Genomic DNA, 18,412 nt, shown 5'->3' on the forward strand with positions numbered 1-18,412 from the left:
GAGACTGTCTCTGGGAAATCTAAGCACAGTCTTGTGATTGAGATAAATTGTGAGCTAGGTACCGTAAAATAACTGTTACTACTCTCAGCTCCCATAGTTTTGAAACCCAGGTCTGACTACCTGTTTCAGGGTTCAGCTTGATAAAAAAAAAAAGATTTCATCACTGTTTGACTGTTGGATTTGAATCCAATTCTGCCTGGAATCACTGTAATTTTTCAGTTATGATGGAGTAAAGAAATAGAAAACACAGAGTCCAGTGTGCCCCACTCTGAAAACATCATTTACACCACCGCGTCTGGTAAAAAACAGCAACAACCATTTATATTCATACAGCATGTCTATAGCAGTGTTGATTCCATAACATTGATAAAAACAACTGCGACAACAACAGAAATGTATAATATTTATAAAGTTGGCTTGTTTCATGCTCAGCTGAGGCCTCGTTTCCAGAGACTCCGGCCTCAGTATAATACACAACCAAAGAAACAGCAAACCACTCTGAACTTTATCATGTGATTTCATGTAGGAACAAATCTGCTGCTCTCATGTCAGTTGGTTTTATACTTTTCAGACTTTGCCCTGGTCAAATTTAAGTCACGACTGAATCCAATCAAAGTCGACAAAAAGACGCTGCAGGAGTTTCCACATTTGACCTGCACATTAGTGAGTTGCTGAGCTATTTTCAAACATGATGGCAAAGTAGAATTTTTAGCCCCAGTCTGACACAAATTGTGCATTTCAGAGAGAGACAAGCTTGGCACTCAACCTCAGAAATATGAATCAGTCAGAAGATGGTGACACACCATCAAAGCAGTCATGGCTGGTGCAGCCTAATGTTTTAATAAAGGTGCATTCCACTGATTTTACCCGTCAAAGTCAATTATGTAGTCACAGGGAATACTCCTCAGCCTGTGCAAATCATTGTGTAACCATAATGTCTTATGTGGCTCTGAAATGAACTGATGTCATTGTTGCAAAAGATGCTATTGAGTTGCATTATGGGAAATGTAGGAGCATCACATTTTTGTGACTTAAATATCATCAATGCAAATGTCCCAAACATAAAAACAAGGATCACATGAGAGGCACAAAGTTGTTCCAGACTAAATATCAGTGGACAGAGGGAAGAGAGAGGAGATGAATTCACTGAGTCATAATGTTACTGACAGATTCATAACATCACTGACAAAAGTCCAACTGAGGAGAGGAGTCAAGGGTAAAAAACGTTGAATAAAATAAATCCTGTTGTGTCTGAACAAAGTGAAGCTTTTGTAAAACTGCACAGACTGAGAAAAACAAAAAAGAAAGAATAAAACATTCATGTTTTACTGTCATTTAGGAGCAGATTCTACCGTATGGCTACGACTGCATGACTCATAAAGAGACCAAAGGAGTTTCACAACTACAGCAGGGTTAATTATATAAAACAAATCATAGGTGGGAAGTAGGAAATACAGGCTGCATCTCAAATTGTGCTTTTTCAGTTATTGACCTTTACTTGTTTAGTCCTTTTTACAGTGAATTGATGAAATGAGTCCACTTCTCAACTAAAAGCTGGATTCTCAATAAAAAAAAAAAAGATACCATTTTATGTCACTGTACAAAAGACTGTGGAACATGTGGACTCCACCAGGACTTTGTTTTTTTTTTTTTTTTTTTTTACTTCCACTGAGGTCAGTGAACTACAAAACAATAAGATAAAATAAAATAAAAAACTCAGACCAAACTATGATCCAGGTTTTGCGTACCACATGGAAACTTTTGGTTTCCACAGGAAAATGGGAACAAATGAAAAGGGTTTGTATAATTCTCAATTAAAGCTGCATTAATTTATTTTTGGCCATTAGAGGGCAGCGTAACAAACAGTAAACACAACTTCTGACTTATGATCGCTTTATAATGTTGCTACTGTTGTTAGTGACAGATCTCAGTGGGTTCAGGACGAGAGACACCTTTTCAAACCATGCCACATGATCCATGAGCGCAAAAAAGGAACAATTTAAGACGCAGTCTGTGTGTTTTCTGTAGATACAGCAGTGGATTTCAGAAAATATAATTAAAAAACTAAACAAAGCATTTGATCAGGTGCATAAAGTTGTTTTAAAGCAGACAAGTGCACTTTATGTTATTCAGAAGTCTTGTGTTTTAGTGCCAAAACACTAAAATTTCAACTGGAAAAAAGCATTTTAAATGAAGGACTGCATTTTAATTGTACACTTTTTGAGAAATACAAAATGATTTGTTTTGAGGTAAACTAACTGCATTTTATTAGTGAGCGATGCACGTCAGCACTGCGGTTTTAGCAAAGACTGTGGACTTGTGTGCTACACTCTCACCCGAATCCTGAAAAATACTGTTATTTATGGTCAACGTCTTTTCCCTTCAGATATTTAAATATTTGATAATAAACCAGAAACAAGACGCATTTTATGCAACTTTAGAAATCTATTTGGCAAAAGATGACTACTTGAGAGGAAGCACAGCAGCTGACTGAAGCTCCATAAAAAAAGAGGAGTCATTATATTTCGTGTATCCTTCAGGTTCAGCTGAATATTTCAACCAATTTATGTTTATTTATGTTTTGTTTTTTTTTTTTTGTTTTTTTTCTCTGTCACTATAGTGTTTTTGAAAGGTAATGAAAAGGCAGCAGGATCGGAGGTGGACACTCTGCATGCAAAGACACCTGCTGATCACACACAGACACACACACAGGCTGTCAGTGTGTATGACAGCAGCTCTCCTGGGGGTTGATTGGTAGGTGGTGGTGAGGGGTATATTGGGGGTTCAGGTGTTCCTCCAGGGAGCAGAAGTGTTGGGAGTCTGACAGGAGACTGAAAATTCAGGCCCATCCCTATGTGTACAGACTCATATATAAGGTGTAGTGTATATATTATGTAGCCAATATACTTTATAGACTCAAACTCATGCACAGACTCAGTTGGAAATGCTCTGTTGTATCTGTAAAAAAAACAAAACAAAATCTTTTTTAAACAATTTTCAAAATAAAATACACAAATTATTTCAAAAGATCAGCAAATGTAACTTAACATTTTTAATCTAAGTCACAAAAGAACCCTGTTTGTTTGAAAAAAAAAAGATCTGATTACTTGGAGGAAGTAAATTCCTCTTGAAACACATTCAAATGCTGCTGTGAGGCTGTCAGATGTTATCAGTTGTATTCTTAATTACACCTTTAAAAAAAAAAAAAAACAAATGTAGAGGCCAGTAAATTCCAAAACATATGTGGATGCCCTCGCCACATACCTTAATGTACTTTTGGTTGGGAGGTCTTTTCTCTGGATTTACCAGAGGGGTAACATATGGTGGGAATGTTCATTTGTCCAAATACTTTTGGACATTTAGTGCAGTTCATTGATACTATTTTGTTTATTATTGACTGCTCATAAATCTTAAAATGAGAGACACTAAAACCTAATGAGCCAAACAACTGTGTTTGCTCTCCTGGTCTCAGGTTTTATTGCAAGGTAAAGCCAGCAGCAACGCCAGAGATCACGAAAGGTCACTAGGGGTCACTGGAGGTTGCCTCTCTTCTTCTGGGGTTAATTGGTGTCAAAGAGTTGAGGTTAAACTGACGCTACATTAGCTCTTGCCTCTCTCCTCCATCTTTACCTTACACAGCAAAACATGCCGGTCACCTGGGAGTCCACCGGCTGGCCTGGCGGTGGGCAGGTATCATAGAGTAGAAAAAAAAAAGACTTGTTTACTGTGAAACAGTGAAGCGTGGCTAAGGGAAAAGGAAGGAGGAGAGTCGATGTGGACGTCCATGTTGGGCCTGTAAATAATCAATCAGAGCTCTGAGCGCTGGCATTAAATCACCAGAGGAAGACGGGGAGCATGAGAGACTGCGGCGGCACCCATGAACTCTAAATCTTTGTCACTGGGAGGGTTGAACGTTGGTTGAATGATGATTGATTTACATGCAGGGGAATACTGTGACGCTGTGTATGTGTGTGTGTGTGTGTGTGTTTGGTTTTTAAACAGGCAGATATGCCCGAGATAAATCGGCTCACATTAAGAGAGCAGAGACATTGTGTTTTGAATCATATTAACAGCTGCACACATCGAGATTCCACACATCAAAAATGTAATGTAAATGTATGCACAATAAGAACCAGTAAAGAGTCGGAGGTGGACAGGTGAGCAAGACATCAAAAAACAATTTAAAAAAAAAAAGCAACACAAAGCAGGGGAGTGAAGCGTTCTGATGCACTCCATTGTTTGCCTAATAAAACCAGATAGTGCGACCCCTCCCTGACCTGTGGATGGCCCTGTTTTGCTGCCTATTTAGACTTCGAAGGCGCCGCAGCCCAGCAGCAGGACTTTGATGTTCCCGCTACGATTCTGGAGGGTGGATGTTCACATCAAACACACACACTGCAACTGAACAAATGACAAGTCATTTAGTCTCACATTCAGGCATCAAGACTTTTCTGCCAACATTGGTGAGATAATCCCACTTGTTCCCGCCTTTACCATGGGAGACAGGCACACGATGGAGAGAGAGAGAGAGAGAGAGCACACAATGATCTTTCACAGGGATGTTTGTTTTCCTGCAAACTCATTTAGAAGAATATATATATAGCAAAAGAAGTAATTACATGTCTTTAAGTTTTCTGACTTTTATTTACAAGCACTGACTGACATGATTGTGTTTTTCTTGGGATGTAGGAGAAGATTTTGTTGAGAATTCCTGAGAAATCACAGGATCTCTATTCCCAGGGTTTGACTTACAGGACATGATGTTTAACTCTCCCTTGTGCCAAAAGATTACATATTAATGGATTAAAAATGAATTCTCCAAAGAGTCATAATTTACCTTGTCTGCAGTTTGTCAAAAGTGTTAGACACATCTCTTATATAAGGGCAGTCTATGAGGAAAATGCTCATTTGGCCACAGCCACAGACTCCAATATAATACAGATCGATCAAAAATGTGTACATTCATTTATTAAAAATTCATGAAATTAATTTTAATGTATCACTGTTCCTATTTACAGGAGCAAAACCACTGAATTCATATATCTGCTGAGTGATTATATTCTAATTTTTGGCTATTTGCCACTAGTAATACACTAGTATTTTGTAAGTATTTTGTATCTCCTTAAAGGTCCCATATTGTGTGTTTTTTTTTATTTTTATTTTTTATTATTATAAAGCAGGTCTAGGTTCTGTATAAAAGTGAAAGTGTCAAAGCGCTCAGTCCACAGAGAAATGCACACCGCCTGAATTCAGAAACTGAGCCTTAAAATTAGCCATTGGGACTTCTGTAACTTTGTGATGTCATAACTAAGCAGTCACTTCCCTCAGCCTAGCCCACCAGGACTTAATATCCAATCTTGCAGGATTTGATTTCTCTGAGTGTTTACCTGAAATCTACTATATTTGTCTTCAATCACTCAGAAAACGGTCAGTCAATTCGAAGAGAACCTCTCTTCTGATTGGTTATTAGAGCGCCAGAGAGAGGAGATGTAAAACTACATTGAAACGGTTTTTGGTCCTTAAAACCACAAATCTATCTTCTAATGGATATCAACACATAAAAATACAGGAAAAGTGTAAAAATATGGCACCTTTTAAAACCAGAGAGTTACAACATGAAGTAGTGCTGTGATGTTGTTAAGATGTTGCACTGCCTGCCAGCTGTGCAATGGTTTAGTAATCCCCATTTTGCAGGTGGATGTGAGTCAACTTCAGGATAGGCTCTCTACTAAGGTTTGTTTCAAAATGGGCTGCAGACTCTCAGGAATGAAAAACCTTGGGCTGCAGTAGGAGCTGGTGGAACTCTCTCACCACTCTGGCTGGTTTCTTGCTTTGTTTTGAGACTTTGGGGCTCAGTGAGAGACTAAATGACTTGTTAGGGAGATTTAGATTTTTTTGCAGTGCACTCTCTCACGCTGTCTTTTCCTTTTATCCATCCAGTCTCAGCTGGTGTGCATCACTACAGGTGAAATCTCACATTACCCTCAGCAGCCATTTATGTGAGGCTCAGAATGAATGAACCTACAAACCAGCTCGCTTTAACTGGTGCAAATTATCGCCAATAATGTGCAGAGCCTCGGGTTGTAATTAGAGTTTCTCCGCTGCACCGAGCGGAGGAGGTGTTAGTGGACTGAAAGCCTGCACAGGTGTCATTAATCCTGCATTCCTGTGTGACTGCACCGCCATAGGAAGCGGTGCCCACCTCCCCTGCTGAACACAGCTAACGGGTTTAATAAATACTCCTTTTTAACGCCAAACGGCTCGGCCTCACACTGTGGAGGTAAAGAGGTGGGAACTAACAAGAGGCAACACTGACGAGAGACCTCTTCCTTCAAGCTCAAGAACACAGCAGGGAAACATTCGTCAGTTATCACAAACAACACACTCAAACCATCGTGCAGAGCTGCTCTGACACTCACTGAGCTGTCAGTACTGGCAGGGATACAGCTCCTCTGGGTACATGGGATTGTTTCAGAAACATTTAAAACAACTTTTCTTTTGTGTTTAAATCTTTTTGTTGTGTACAGACATTGGTGATCATTTATCCCAACGGCTATTGTGTCAATTGGTGTAATATACTAGCTGCTCTATAACCCTTACATGCTGTAGCACCAATGAGAACTGTGATGTTGGCCCATCTGTCGGACTCTTTAACAAGATATTTTAACAACTACCAGCCAGATTGACATCAAACTGGCTGTGGACAGTTTCAGAGGATGAACTGTGATTACCTCCCTTAACTTTCTTCTAGTGCCACCATGAGGACAAATCTTCCAAACCTAGCTTCTGATTTGATCCTCAACAAGGTATAGCATCTCCAAAACTAATGGGTGGATTTTAATTTAGTTAACCATGAATATCCATGTCCCCCAAAGGATGAAGAAAAAAACAAAAATCCCTGATGTTTCCTCTCGTTCCAACACCACATGAATGATATTCCTTCTACTTTAATTAATTTAGTTTTTTTTTAAATATCAACATCCAAGCACAGGACTGCCATGACATTTACTCATTAGACTTCTGCTCCCCAGAGGATGAACCCTAAATCTGTCTCATAATGGCATATTAAGGACAACGATTTTTATCTTGAACAACCTGTAAGGCTCAAAGAAAACTTTGGCGGGATGTAATGAGCTACAAGTGAAGCATGATTTCCCGCCCAAGCTCACACCTTAAGATGTCCTATTTTTAGACCATAAGTACCAAACTCACAGATTTTCAGTTTTGAATGTTAAAAAAACAGAGGAAAGCAGTTAATCCTAGGATTGGAAAAGATGTAACTTGATTTAGTAACTCAGAACTGCCCATTGCTTATGTATTTCTTTGTTGATAGACTAGTAGTTTTAGTTCTATAATGAACAATACGGCACTAGAGGGTCAATAGCAGGACTTTAAATGTGAACATTTGCTTGAAATGTAAATACATCACATGTAACAAGGTAATTCACATGTGGAAAAGTTATTTTAAAATGGGAAAGGGGAATGAATTTTCATTTTGAAGATTATAATGCTTGTTTTGATGTGACTTTTTTCAGATAGACTTCTGTGAGAATAAATGCATGTTGAGTTTTCATTTTATGGTATACTACTGACAACAGCATGAATAATACAATCGGTTGTTGGTGACTCAGCTTTGGCCAACTTACCAAAACTTACTGAAACACCTAGAGCTCAGATTTCTGTCTGCTTCTGAATAAATTGGTGTTGGTGTCCCGCTGACGAGTTTGCCCCCCTCATGAACCGAAATTCAACCGTGTTGTAAAGTTGTAGAGGAGAGAAAAAAAAAAAAGTCTTGTGTTTATAACTCGGCACCGTCGGTGATGCTCAAGAGTCCAGGTTCCTGCAGTGTGACGGCAAATGCCGTGGCGTCGTTTCTCTATACAAGCGAAGATTTTCAGTCCATTGACCCGACGTTACGTGAAGCTCTGCAGACAGCACGACAGCCACGGATCTACACCTTACAGCCACAGCAGCTTCCTCTGTCACTGTTTGTAGTATTTACAGCTCTGTACACTGAAAGACTTCACAGCAAAAAAAAAAAAAAAATTTTAATTAAATTAAATAAAGAACAGGACTTAAGAAGTTCTCAACAGCGAATCCGATGACTGGAAAACTGCTGTGTTTCTGCAAACGTCTTAACGTTGACGATGAACTGTTCCTGATAAAAATGAGCCCAGCTGATTTGATGCAACTTGGCCCAAAAATGTATTTCCCGGAGGCTGTGGAGTCGACAGGGAAAAATTTAAATGAAAAAGAAAATCAAATAAATCCAAATCCAAAAACAAACCTCAGGATAGATAGCATAACACAGTATACTTAAGTAGGATTTACAAGTAGTTCTTCCCTCCTCCCCCCAAAGGTGTTTTTTCTTTTTCTGGTCCAACACAGCAACATAGCCTAAAGCAACACACAAAAATCCAACTCAAATACGTGAGTAGCTAAATAGTTTTCCATTAAATTATCACAACAATGTGGTGTAGTTTACATTCCTTCCGCAGCTGCAGGAGCCGCATGTTTTCTTCAAACGATTTTAATTAATTCTATTTTACATTTGATTGGTTTCTAGAGGTGGGTGGCGGTGGTGGCAGTGGGCAAGGTGGGCAGGGGGTCTAAAGCCTTGTACAGTGGATGCAGTTATAAAAAGGAAGAAGGGGAGTTGGTGCTGCGGCACAGCGAGTAATAGGCACAGGGGGCGGTAGTGAGGAGGTGGGACAGGTGGTGGTGAGCAGCAACGGGAAATGAATGGGAGTGTAGGGAAGTTGTTGGGGGCGGGGGGGATTTAAGGTGGAGAGCCATGCTCTCACAGGTAGATCTCCCTCTTGGAGGTCTGGCCGGTTGGGGTGGTGGCCGAGTGGTACTCCACCGCCTGGCTCAGCGGGATCTCCTCCAGCCCACAGTCTTTCCCAGACGAGTCTCCGCCTCCAGGGTAGGCACTGCTGTAGGGTGTCATGAATCGCATGTTGGACACTTTGGAGCCGCTTCCACCACTGCCACCACCACCCATCCCACGCTCCTCCATCATCATGGGCTTGGGGCTGCCATTGGCCATCAGCTGCTCCTGCCCGTCCATCTCCTGGTAAGGCACAAAGGTGGAGAGCTTCGGAGCATTCTTGGACACCTTGCGGTTTGGGGAAGGCTGGCCAGGCATCCAGCAGGAGTCAGAGTGGCCAAATTCAGTGCACTCACGGGTGCAGTTACCGGTCATCGCCACGTCGGGAAGGGGCCTGAGGTCTGCATAGAGAGAGACAGAAACAGAGAGAGAAAGGATAAATAACCTGGAAACAGCAGCAGAGGATGGTAAGGAAGGTAAGGGTTGAAATGGTGATGAAGCCCGACTACAGAGCTCTCCCTGGTATTCTGTCACCCTCTACGGTTGTACTGGTAAATGGTTTTGGCTGCCTAACGCCACATCCATTGGACACATCAGCAGCAACTATCTAAGTCCACTATTCCCTGTCTTTTAGCTCTGCTTTTGGTCTAAATGAGCAACAAAACCAAAACAAGAGGATAAAAGAGGTTTAAAAAACCTGTCATCCTCATTACGCTGGTATTTGGAAGGAGAAGAAATATGGCTCTAATACTGAAGTCGGACAAGACTGGACTTTTTATAGGAGGAACTAGTGCTGCCCAATGTTTTAGGATAATTTGGTGATCTAGAGGCAATTTGTTGCATCACATGAGCAGAGAAAGCACGAGTTGCCTTGATAGAAAACCACATCTGTTATACGGGAAAGGTTGCTTTGCATTGCTTTTTTTCTTCATTTTACTTTATTATGATGAATCTTAGTTGCTTGTTAGTTTGTATTTTTTTCTAGTCTAAGTGTTCCTGTCTTTAATTTGATCTACTTTTTGCCCCAAGGGTCTCTATTTTATTGGTATATATCATGTTCATCATTATGTGCTTCCTTACATATGGATATTTTTGCTTTGTGATCTGCAGAACAGTTTCCTTTGAGATGCTCAAGTTAAGAGTTAAACTTGTCTGTATATATAACTGTATTTGACAGAAGACAGATAAAGGTTTTTCGGTCCCAAACATTGGTGTTTCTGTATGTAAAGATCTCTGTGTAAATCTTCCCTTAAAATCAAAAAAACCTGCGAGTTCCATGTCACAGTTCAGCTACGCGCAGGCTGGCAATTGCGGGAGATGCTGATTAAAACTGTTATTATCCATTTATCCACACACAAGGCCCGCTCCATTTGAAGGAAATTAATTTAAGCTCTGTGTATTTTTAAAGTCACTAATAGTTCACAAACTGCCAGGAACGTTGCTTAATTTGTCGCTGAAAGAGCAAGACCATGTATGAAATGTTGGGTGCTGAGCATGAAACAGGATCAGCTGATTTAAAGGAGGAAAGAAAAACGTTCAGGTTCGTTAAAACCTTAATTATGTTGCACAATCAGCCAATTAAGGCAAACACAACAACACAGCAACTGCTTTTTTCTTTACCTTTAACATGACTTAATGAAAGATTACAGATACGGAATATGTTCCTTCCTCGATATTGCCTTTTTCCTTTTCTCATGTTGGCTTTGTGTGATTGGAAGTTTAATCCTGAGCCTCTGAGACAGGCGGGTGGGCGGACAGACAGAAACTGACAGACAGACGGACACAGGGCTGAGTTTGCATTAAAAAAAAAAAAAAAATCACAGCTTTGAATGGAAAAAGGTCAGAGATGGAAGCTGAAATATCAATGCGTATGCAGAAAGTAACCTTTCTTCTGTGCGTGACATTAGATCATTCTTTGATACTGGAGGGAGGGGGCGGAGGGGGTCCCGGTCCTCACGGGAAATGGCGCTTATTTCCCAAAATGCCCTCTGCTTCATGCATAATTTAAATTCATTGGCTCCTTTTTTGCAGAAGGAGCTACGGTCGGCTTTTCTGTCTGTTTGTGGGTTGATGTGTACGTTATAATCCCGGGGAGTGCTGAGTAGCGACCGTGCTCCGTCTTTTTTTTTTTTTTTCTCCACACATTCTCACAACTGCCTTTGCCATGGATTTTAGTTTGTAAATGCTTCCCATGCAAAAGCAAGGTGCTTGCAAAAATGTTAAGTCATGTGAGAGTGGCTGCTGAGTTCAGAGCGACTGTTTAATAAGCGCTTTGCCTCTGAACGTTGTGTCAGCAGGAGGCTTACAGAGCACGGACGCCCCAGAGCTGCATGGCTGAACAGACTCTGAACTTGACTCTCTTCAACAACAACAAGAGAAAAAGGGACTCAGCAGCGCAGTTTAGCTGGACCGCAGCCTGTGGGGGAACTTTGTTGGATGACAACCAACACCTTTGACCCCTGACTTTGTGTCTATAAATACTGCTGGACCATTTCTTCATCTGATTTCTACAAACTGGCCACCAGCAGTTGGTTTCAGTTGAACCCTCTGTTACTATGGAAACCACTTCTGGCTGCTAATACATTATTCTGTGTAGTTGTTAATTTACTGTCGGGCTAACTGTTGTGTATTTTACTCTATCTACTTTTACTCTTGTGGATGTTTACAGGATTAATTACTGTGTTGTACCTCCCATGGGGATTTAATGTTGACCTTTTAATGAGATAGCAAGTCTTTATTTTTGTTTATCCAATTTTCTTATTGTTTTCACAATCCTGTCATATTTGGTTTTCATTCTTGTTTATGGTATCTAATTGTTTACTGATTTATAATCCCTATAATTGAATTCACAGTGTTGCGGTGTTGCAGCGCTGTTTCCCATTTGCTTCCAATAAAAGTGTGAAAGGCCAAGAACTTTTTAATTTTAAAGACTCTCATTAACATTATTGTCATTATTATAGCAGTATAGAGGCAAACAGGGTACAAGGGGAGAGAGAGGAGTATGACATGCCACACCTTAACCATTCACCTACCAGGCTCCTCCTCCTGAATGGAGGTATGTTGAACCAGCTGCACAGCTGTGCACCAACATGTACAATGGTCAGGACAGAGTATCTACATTTCTACAAGATGCATCTTTCCTTTCTGAAAGTCTTTTGTTTCAGCTGTCTGTCTGCCTGTGGCCCATGTGTTTTGAGGCAGTTTGCTCTTTTGAAAGCAAAAACCAAAAAAATTCTTTGTTTTTCCATTTTGAAAGAGATCTTGTCTGACATATTTATCTGTGCTTGCATAATTTTGCACTTTTGACTTTTATTTTGAAATATTTACCTAAACTTCCATGTCACCTGTCATCCTTTCTTCATTTATCGATTCAACAAGGAAAAATGAAAAAAGAATTTGCAAACACCACAATTGGACCATTTTTTCTAATGTGATGTTCTCATTTTTCATTTTTAGTTCTGACAAAAAACATAAACTAGTCCATTTTTCCATTTTTTGGTTTCAGATGAAAAAACTAACTGCCTGAATATATACAAATTCTCTTTATGTCTGTCTGTCCAGAGTAAGGAATCTTGATTAGCACTAGTTGGATTTCCATGAAATCCGCAGTTGATATTTATAAAAGATAAAGCAGCTGACGCAGTGGGCCCCACACTACCCCAAAGCCCTGGAACTCCTGGGGCCCAATCAAAACATATGGAGCATTAAAGCATAACACGGACAGTGAAGACCTGCTTTGCATGCTGATCTTGACGCCTTGACGTGCATGCTTATATATCTCACAAATTCATAAGTTCATTTGTGTTGCATAAAATGACCACTGAACAGGTCCTTTTCCTCGTGTGCCACTATCGGGTTTTTGTAAAATTGAGTAGGCATAACAATCAGAACAGACTGAAAGACATTTATTCTGAAGGGAATTTAAAAATTCATCCAGAGCATGCATTAAAACAGTGTCATGTCAACACTGTTCTTTTTTTCCTAAGCTCAACTACAGATGTTCCTCGTGGAAGATTTACCACTTTGCCTGTAACTGTTTGTCACTTACGAGCTCTCTGACGCTTGTCAGAGTGGCGCAGCTTTCTCAAGGGGGCCATCTTTGAACAGGTGATGTTTATGAGTATAAGAGGAGATAAACAGGAAGCTGCACCGTCTGTTCAATCACACCAGTTGTAGTGTAATTGTTGCTTCTGCACAACCTGTCTGATTCATGTCTCATCTCAAACCAAAGCCTGCAAGTCATGTCATACATATGTCACATACTCATTCTAAGACTGTACCAGTCATACACAAAAAATAGGAAATAAACAAAGAGATAATATAATAAGATTAATGTATGTCTTGTCTAGTGTTTTCTCTATTGTTTATTGTTTCTATTGTGAGGGATTTTTTTTATTTTTCAATTGGTGCAAAGTCTCTGCCAACACACTTTCCACTTTACTGCAGATGTTTCACATTTAAAGCCTTCGATCCCTCCCTTTCCTGGCATGTTTTTATTTTGGAACATCTGCAGGTCATGGAAAGCTTCCTCAACAGCAACATAACACTGATTTCAAAATGGGAAAACAGAAGCAATTGGGATTTATTAGTAAATGAAAACAGTATTTGTGTTAATAAAAAATTGAACCCATCACAGGGGTTTTACTGTGAAACATCCGTGCACACTACTACAGCAGGAAGTGTGGTCTCACTGACATTAACTTCACAGCACTTTAAAACATTGCAAACTAGAAGTGACAGGCATAAAATCTGAGACTGGTGACAGTGTGTCTGCACCACAGCAGGAAAAGCATCATCCCTTTGTAGTAGTGAATTACTGCTGTGTAGCTCTACATGATGCTGAATTCATTGAGAAAACAGATGAACATGGAGGAAGTGTTGAGTTTGTCGGAGGAAAAATCAGAGGAAGTTAGAAAATCAGGAACATGTTTCCAGTATCTGGTTAAGGCTTGATAAACAAAGCTGTTGTGTTTTTTTTTGTATTTGCGTACCTGTATGAGCACAAACTGTCTGTACTACTGAACTCCTACCACTGTAAAAACTCCTCCATATGCACTTGACACGATGAGTCAATATATAACAATAACTGATAAAAAAAAATTAAAAAAACAGCGGGCGGGGGGGGGGGCAGTTGGAGCGAGACCCCGTGTTCAGGCCTTTGGCACAACGATCTGTAGCTCTAATCACAGAATTTACCGGCGGGGTGATGGGGGTCATGTCCGTCCTTATTAAACACAATAACTAATTGGCTCTGATTCAAGATGGAACTAATTGGTGAGCGCGATGGGAGGATGAGTTTTAGGGGGGCCAAGATGTGAGATCAGTAACAGTTTCTGCTAATAAGGCCTCACTCTTGTGTTGAACATGAGAGGATTGATGCTAATGCCACTGCTGCTACTCACCTCCAGCCCAGATCATCATCATCAAAGCTGTTATGAAGGCTGATCAGATGCTGGTGAATTCTGCTGACTCAGCTGTTCTCCCTGCCCCTGATTATCATTAGTGACCAAAGCACAAAAACCACATTTGCCATCAGACAGTGATCTCTTTTTGGAATCAATTGTGTAGTTTTTAAAGCCCTGAGATGACAATGTTTGTCTGCACATCAACAGTTTGTTCCAGAGGGAGATCCTCAACAACGTCTGACCAGGTGGCCGAGGAATCTGTTGCAAATATTCATGTTTGTCAGACAATGAGGATGATGCTAATGATTTTTGGTGACCTCAAGCTGGTGACCGTGACAGACTGTTTGGTACGTCTTCAGGGGAAGAAGTAACTCTGGTATTACTGATGGCTGATGGCCCAAAATCTTTCATCACAAAATGTTTTCTTTGCTCTGTTTGGCTGTAGGTTATATCTCCATTTCCACTTCACTTATCACGATCGACAGCACTGCCGCCAACCGCTGAAAGTATCTGGAATTGTTGATTTTAGTATCGCCTCCTGAGCACTGTCAAAATTTAGTTCCAACAAATCGTCTCCAAATCAGATCGAGCGCAGCAGAAACAAAAGCAAGATGAGTGTAGCCCAGTATCCACTGGAACTACATCTAAATCTGGAAATTCCATCACAATTTAGTCAGAGGCGATCATAGACTCTGGGGGTCCCCAGATGAAGAAGCCCATGCATTTCCCACTATTCCCTGAACACCTCTCTTTAGTCGAGAATTCTCACACCATATTGGGTGGTGTAATGAACCCTTGCTGCCTCACAGGAATGCTGGGCTCTAAACTGTTGTTGTTCCATAAAGCACAAAGAGCTACACATGGCAGAAGCGGCGCAGCATTGTGACTTCAGATTTCTCATCAGTATTTAAGGGAAGTTTGAAAAGTTCTGGGCTAACCCCTGGAGGAGGAAATGCTATCTGTCCCCCTCTCTCCCCTGTCCCCTCGACGAGGCTTGACAGTGGCGCTGTCAGAGGGCCGTAACGCCGAATTCAAGGTTGCCTCTATTAGCCAAGGCTATTTAAAATGGAGTAGCCCTCCTGAGTTTTTTTTTTTTTTTTTCCCCTGTAGCCCTTATCTGCACTCCTGAGTTCCAGTTAACCCTGGGGACCATCGCACGCCCTGATGGCCTCTCTCTTTGCATAATACACTCCGCTACCTTGGTCACCATTTTCCGGTCAAACTAATTAGATTTCAGAGTCCCCACTTGGGAAGATGTCAGTGGTATGAAATGGAAATAATTTCCAGGTGACTATCTGACATTTTACGCTGTTGACTAGAGTAAAGAGCCCAGGTGGATTGGCTCTCGCTTTCCTCCTTTCTTTCCCTCCTCCTCCACTTCTTCTTCTTTTCCGCTCCATCACTTTAGTCGCAGAGATATGCTAAATCCTCGTGCTTCCCCTACTCTCTGTTCAGTCCTGGGTGATAAATGGAAGCAAATGTACACAAAAGAGAGCTTCTCTTTTTTCTGCTTCTGCTTGAAGTGTTAATGTGTTTAATTACTTTGAAGCTTGTGCGTGTGTGTGTGTCTGTGTGTGTGTGAGTGTGTGTGTGTCTTCGTGTTGCAGTTAAAGCTGCAGCAGGAAAACCTTAAATTAATGCCTTTTCTCTGTCGATGACAATGGCTCCAATTTATCTTATGGGAACAATAGAGGAGTGAGAGGAGGTTCATCTGCTGGAAACGCTCAAAGACGTCCAGGAGAAAGCCGACGACGTGCTGCTGCTTCCCCCGCTGCAATCAGCGGTGACGCCCGCGGCCCACACACACACACACACACACACACATATACACGCACACACATGGATACCTTACTTTAAGAAACGTCCCAGTTGCCTCGTATCGATGTCTTTCCCCAATTCTCGTTTTTCACATTTTCATGTTCTTCACATCACTAACTCTGCATCTTTTTTAATTTACAACAACCAAGTTTCTGATGGCGCTCACAGATCACAAAGGAGAATGTAGCAAAAGCCGTGGACACGAATTATTTCTAACTTTATTTTAATATTCAGACATCAACATTTCGGTAGCCTGCACCTCCTCACTGCCTTTTCCAGAATAAAGATAATCATCTAACTCAGTGGTTCCCAACATTTCCCACCTCATAGCCCCCTTGAAAAGCTCAAAAATGTTGGCACCCCCATAACAATAGGGAGGCCAAATAATGCCTTCTCAGAGCACTTTTTATTTTAAGATGACAAGTGAACATTCAAGGCTGAACTGAAAGCAGGGGAAGCTCAGTTTTTGCCTTTTGTTGATCACTTGCCGATTCACCATCTGTCTGTTGACTCTCTTTCCTTTTAAGCCTTCCTGTTGCTAACCGTCTATCCATTTTAATACTCCAGTTTTTGCCTTGGATGTAATCTTTTAGTGCGCAATCACTGAGACAGCAAACAAGGGTTAGTAATGTGGTCTGGCTGGCAGCAACATAAAAGTTCCTATCATTTGCTTATTATTCACAAATATGATTCATATTTTCTTTTCTTTTACGACTTTACATCAGTTACATCTTTTTCACCAAAATTTTATTGTTTTGCAAATGATTTCTCAGCCACTTGCAATACCTCCCAGCCCAAAAGTGGGTGTTTGCCCACAGGTTGGGAACCACTGATGTAATTGACATGCTGTAGACATACATTTACAAAAGAATATACTTGAATATACTTGTTTAATATTTATGCAATCAACTAGTTGAGAAGGGATCAGAGCTGAAAAAAGGACAGACTGGAAAATTGGATCCATGAGTTGGGTTGTGGTTGCTAGTATCCAAAGTCCTCTAGTCAGCAAATGGCTGCACTGATATTAGTTAACGATGATTTTATTGAATTCACTCCAAAAATGCTACCACACCATGATTACATACAGCATATAATGTGTTTCTGCTCTCTGAACAGTTTGCACCATGGCCATCAAATGGACATTTCAGGCTCCGTCTGACTGTTCTGGTGAAGATCCTAAAAACCTGAACTGTGTCTTGGAGGAGATGATCTACCTTTAACCTGGAGAGTATCATGATGTCCGACAGACAATATCCCTACATTCACATGTACATGTTTGTTTGTGTGTGTGTGTGTGTATGTGCTTTGATGGTAAAGACACAAAGCCAAGCAGTGATGGAAACATACACCGACGTAAATCTCCATCTGTATTCATGGTCACACATCACCTAAGAACAGTTCTCAGTTCAGTAATGCTTGTACCGCCCCACACACACACACACACACACACTTTCACACACTCCTGTCTTCTGTGTACTTTCCATCAGCAGTTCAGTGTGATCCTGGCGTGTCAGTGTGTGCTGCACTCCCTGTTCCTATAAAGGTTTTACAGTCGCTAGTTTAAAGATCCTTATTAACTAACCTCACTTTGAAATGATATTGTAACAATAACATCCCACATTATAATACAGGAGGAAACAGACACTGACAATAGAACAACAGTGCGCATATATTTTGCTGTTCAGTGTGTGGTAATGGGTTGGTTTTATGTTCTCTGTCAGGACACTGGCTGCTGGGCTCATCCTGCGGCTCGCTCTGTCCACCACTTTCATATGAAGTGAAATATCTCGAGTTATTAGATAGATCACCATGAAATCCAGCAAAGACATTCATGGTCCCAGAGATAAGAAATCTAAGGGCTCTGATTTTGTGTTTGTTAAATGGATGACAGCTTAAGTTCAAGTCTACACTAGTCGTAAAAAGGTGAAATACAAACAGTAAAGTGTCCACGCAGCTTTGGAAGCAAATTCTTCAGGGTCATGTTGAGCTGTACTTTTTATATCTATTTGAAACCATGAGTAAATAAGTCTCTATGGTATATATCGCTCCCTTCCCAAGAGGCCGAACATAAACCTTCTAGACTTGTATCGTTGCTTTGTTGGATTTATTTCTTTATGTTCAACATTCTCCAGCACTTCAGTGAAGGTTGCCAGCAAAGTTTTTCTATGTGTCTTTCACAACATAATCTTACTGTGACACTGTGGCACAATCATAGTTTCAGCACATAATGTCCCCTAAAGCCTATAGACAATCATTGTTACACTTCAGCATGTAGAGATTAAAGATTAATTAGCATTAGAGGTGTTGGTCTGTGTATTTCTGAACTTTCAACAGAAACTCCAGACTTGTTGTTTCCCCC

The 18,412-nt window shown here is 40.7% G+C and overlaps 1 protein-coding gene across 1 annotated transcript in view; it reads right to left on the bottom strand.

The window, feature by feature from the left end:
- Positions 1 to 2,454: 2,454 nt before the first annotated feature.
- The window catches only part of LOC139606133 (protocadherin-9-like), a 112,628-nt gene continuing 96,670 nt past the window's right edge, over positions 2,455 to 18,412 (bottom strand). Inside the window, exon 3 of the mRNA XM_071458155.1 lies at positions 2,455 to 9,231. Coding sequence (XP_071314256.1) covers positions 8,801 to 9,231 — 431 coding nt within the window. The 3' untranslated portion in view covers positions 2,455 to 8,800. The remainder of the gene's footprint in view (positions 9,232 to 18,412) is intronic.

This window comes from Trachinotus anak, unplaced genomic scaffold (assembly GCF_046630095.1).
Source record: "Trachinotus anak isolate AG129_WGS33_773 ecotype Australia unplaced genomic scaffold, CSIRO_AGI_Tana_v1 ptg000021l, whole genome shotgun sequence".
Taxonomy (NCBI): Eukaryota; Metazoa; Chordata; class Actinopteri; order Carangiformes; family Carangidae; genus Trachinotus; species Trachinotus anak.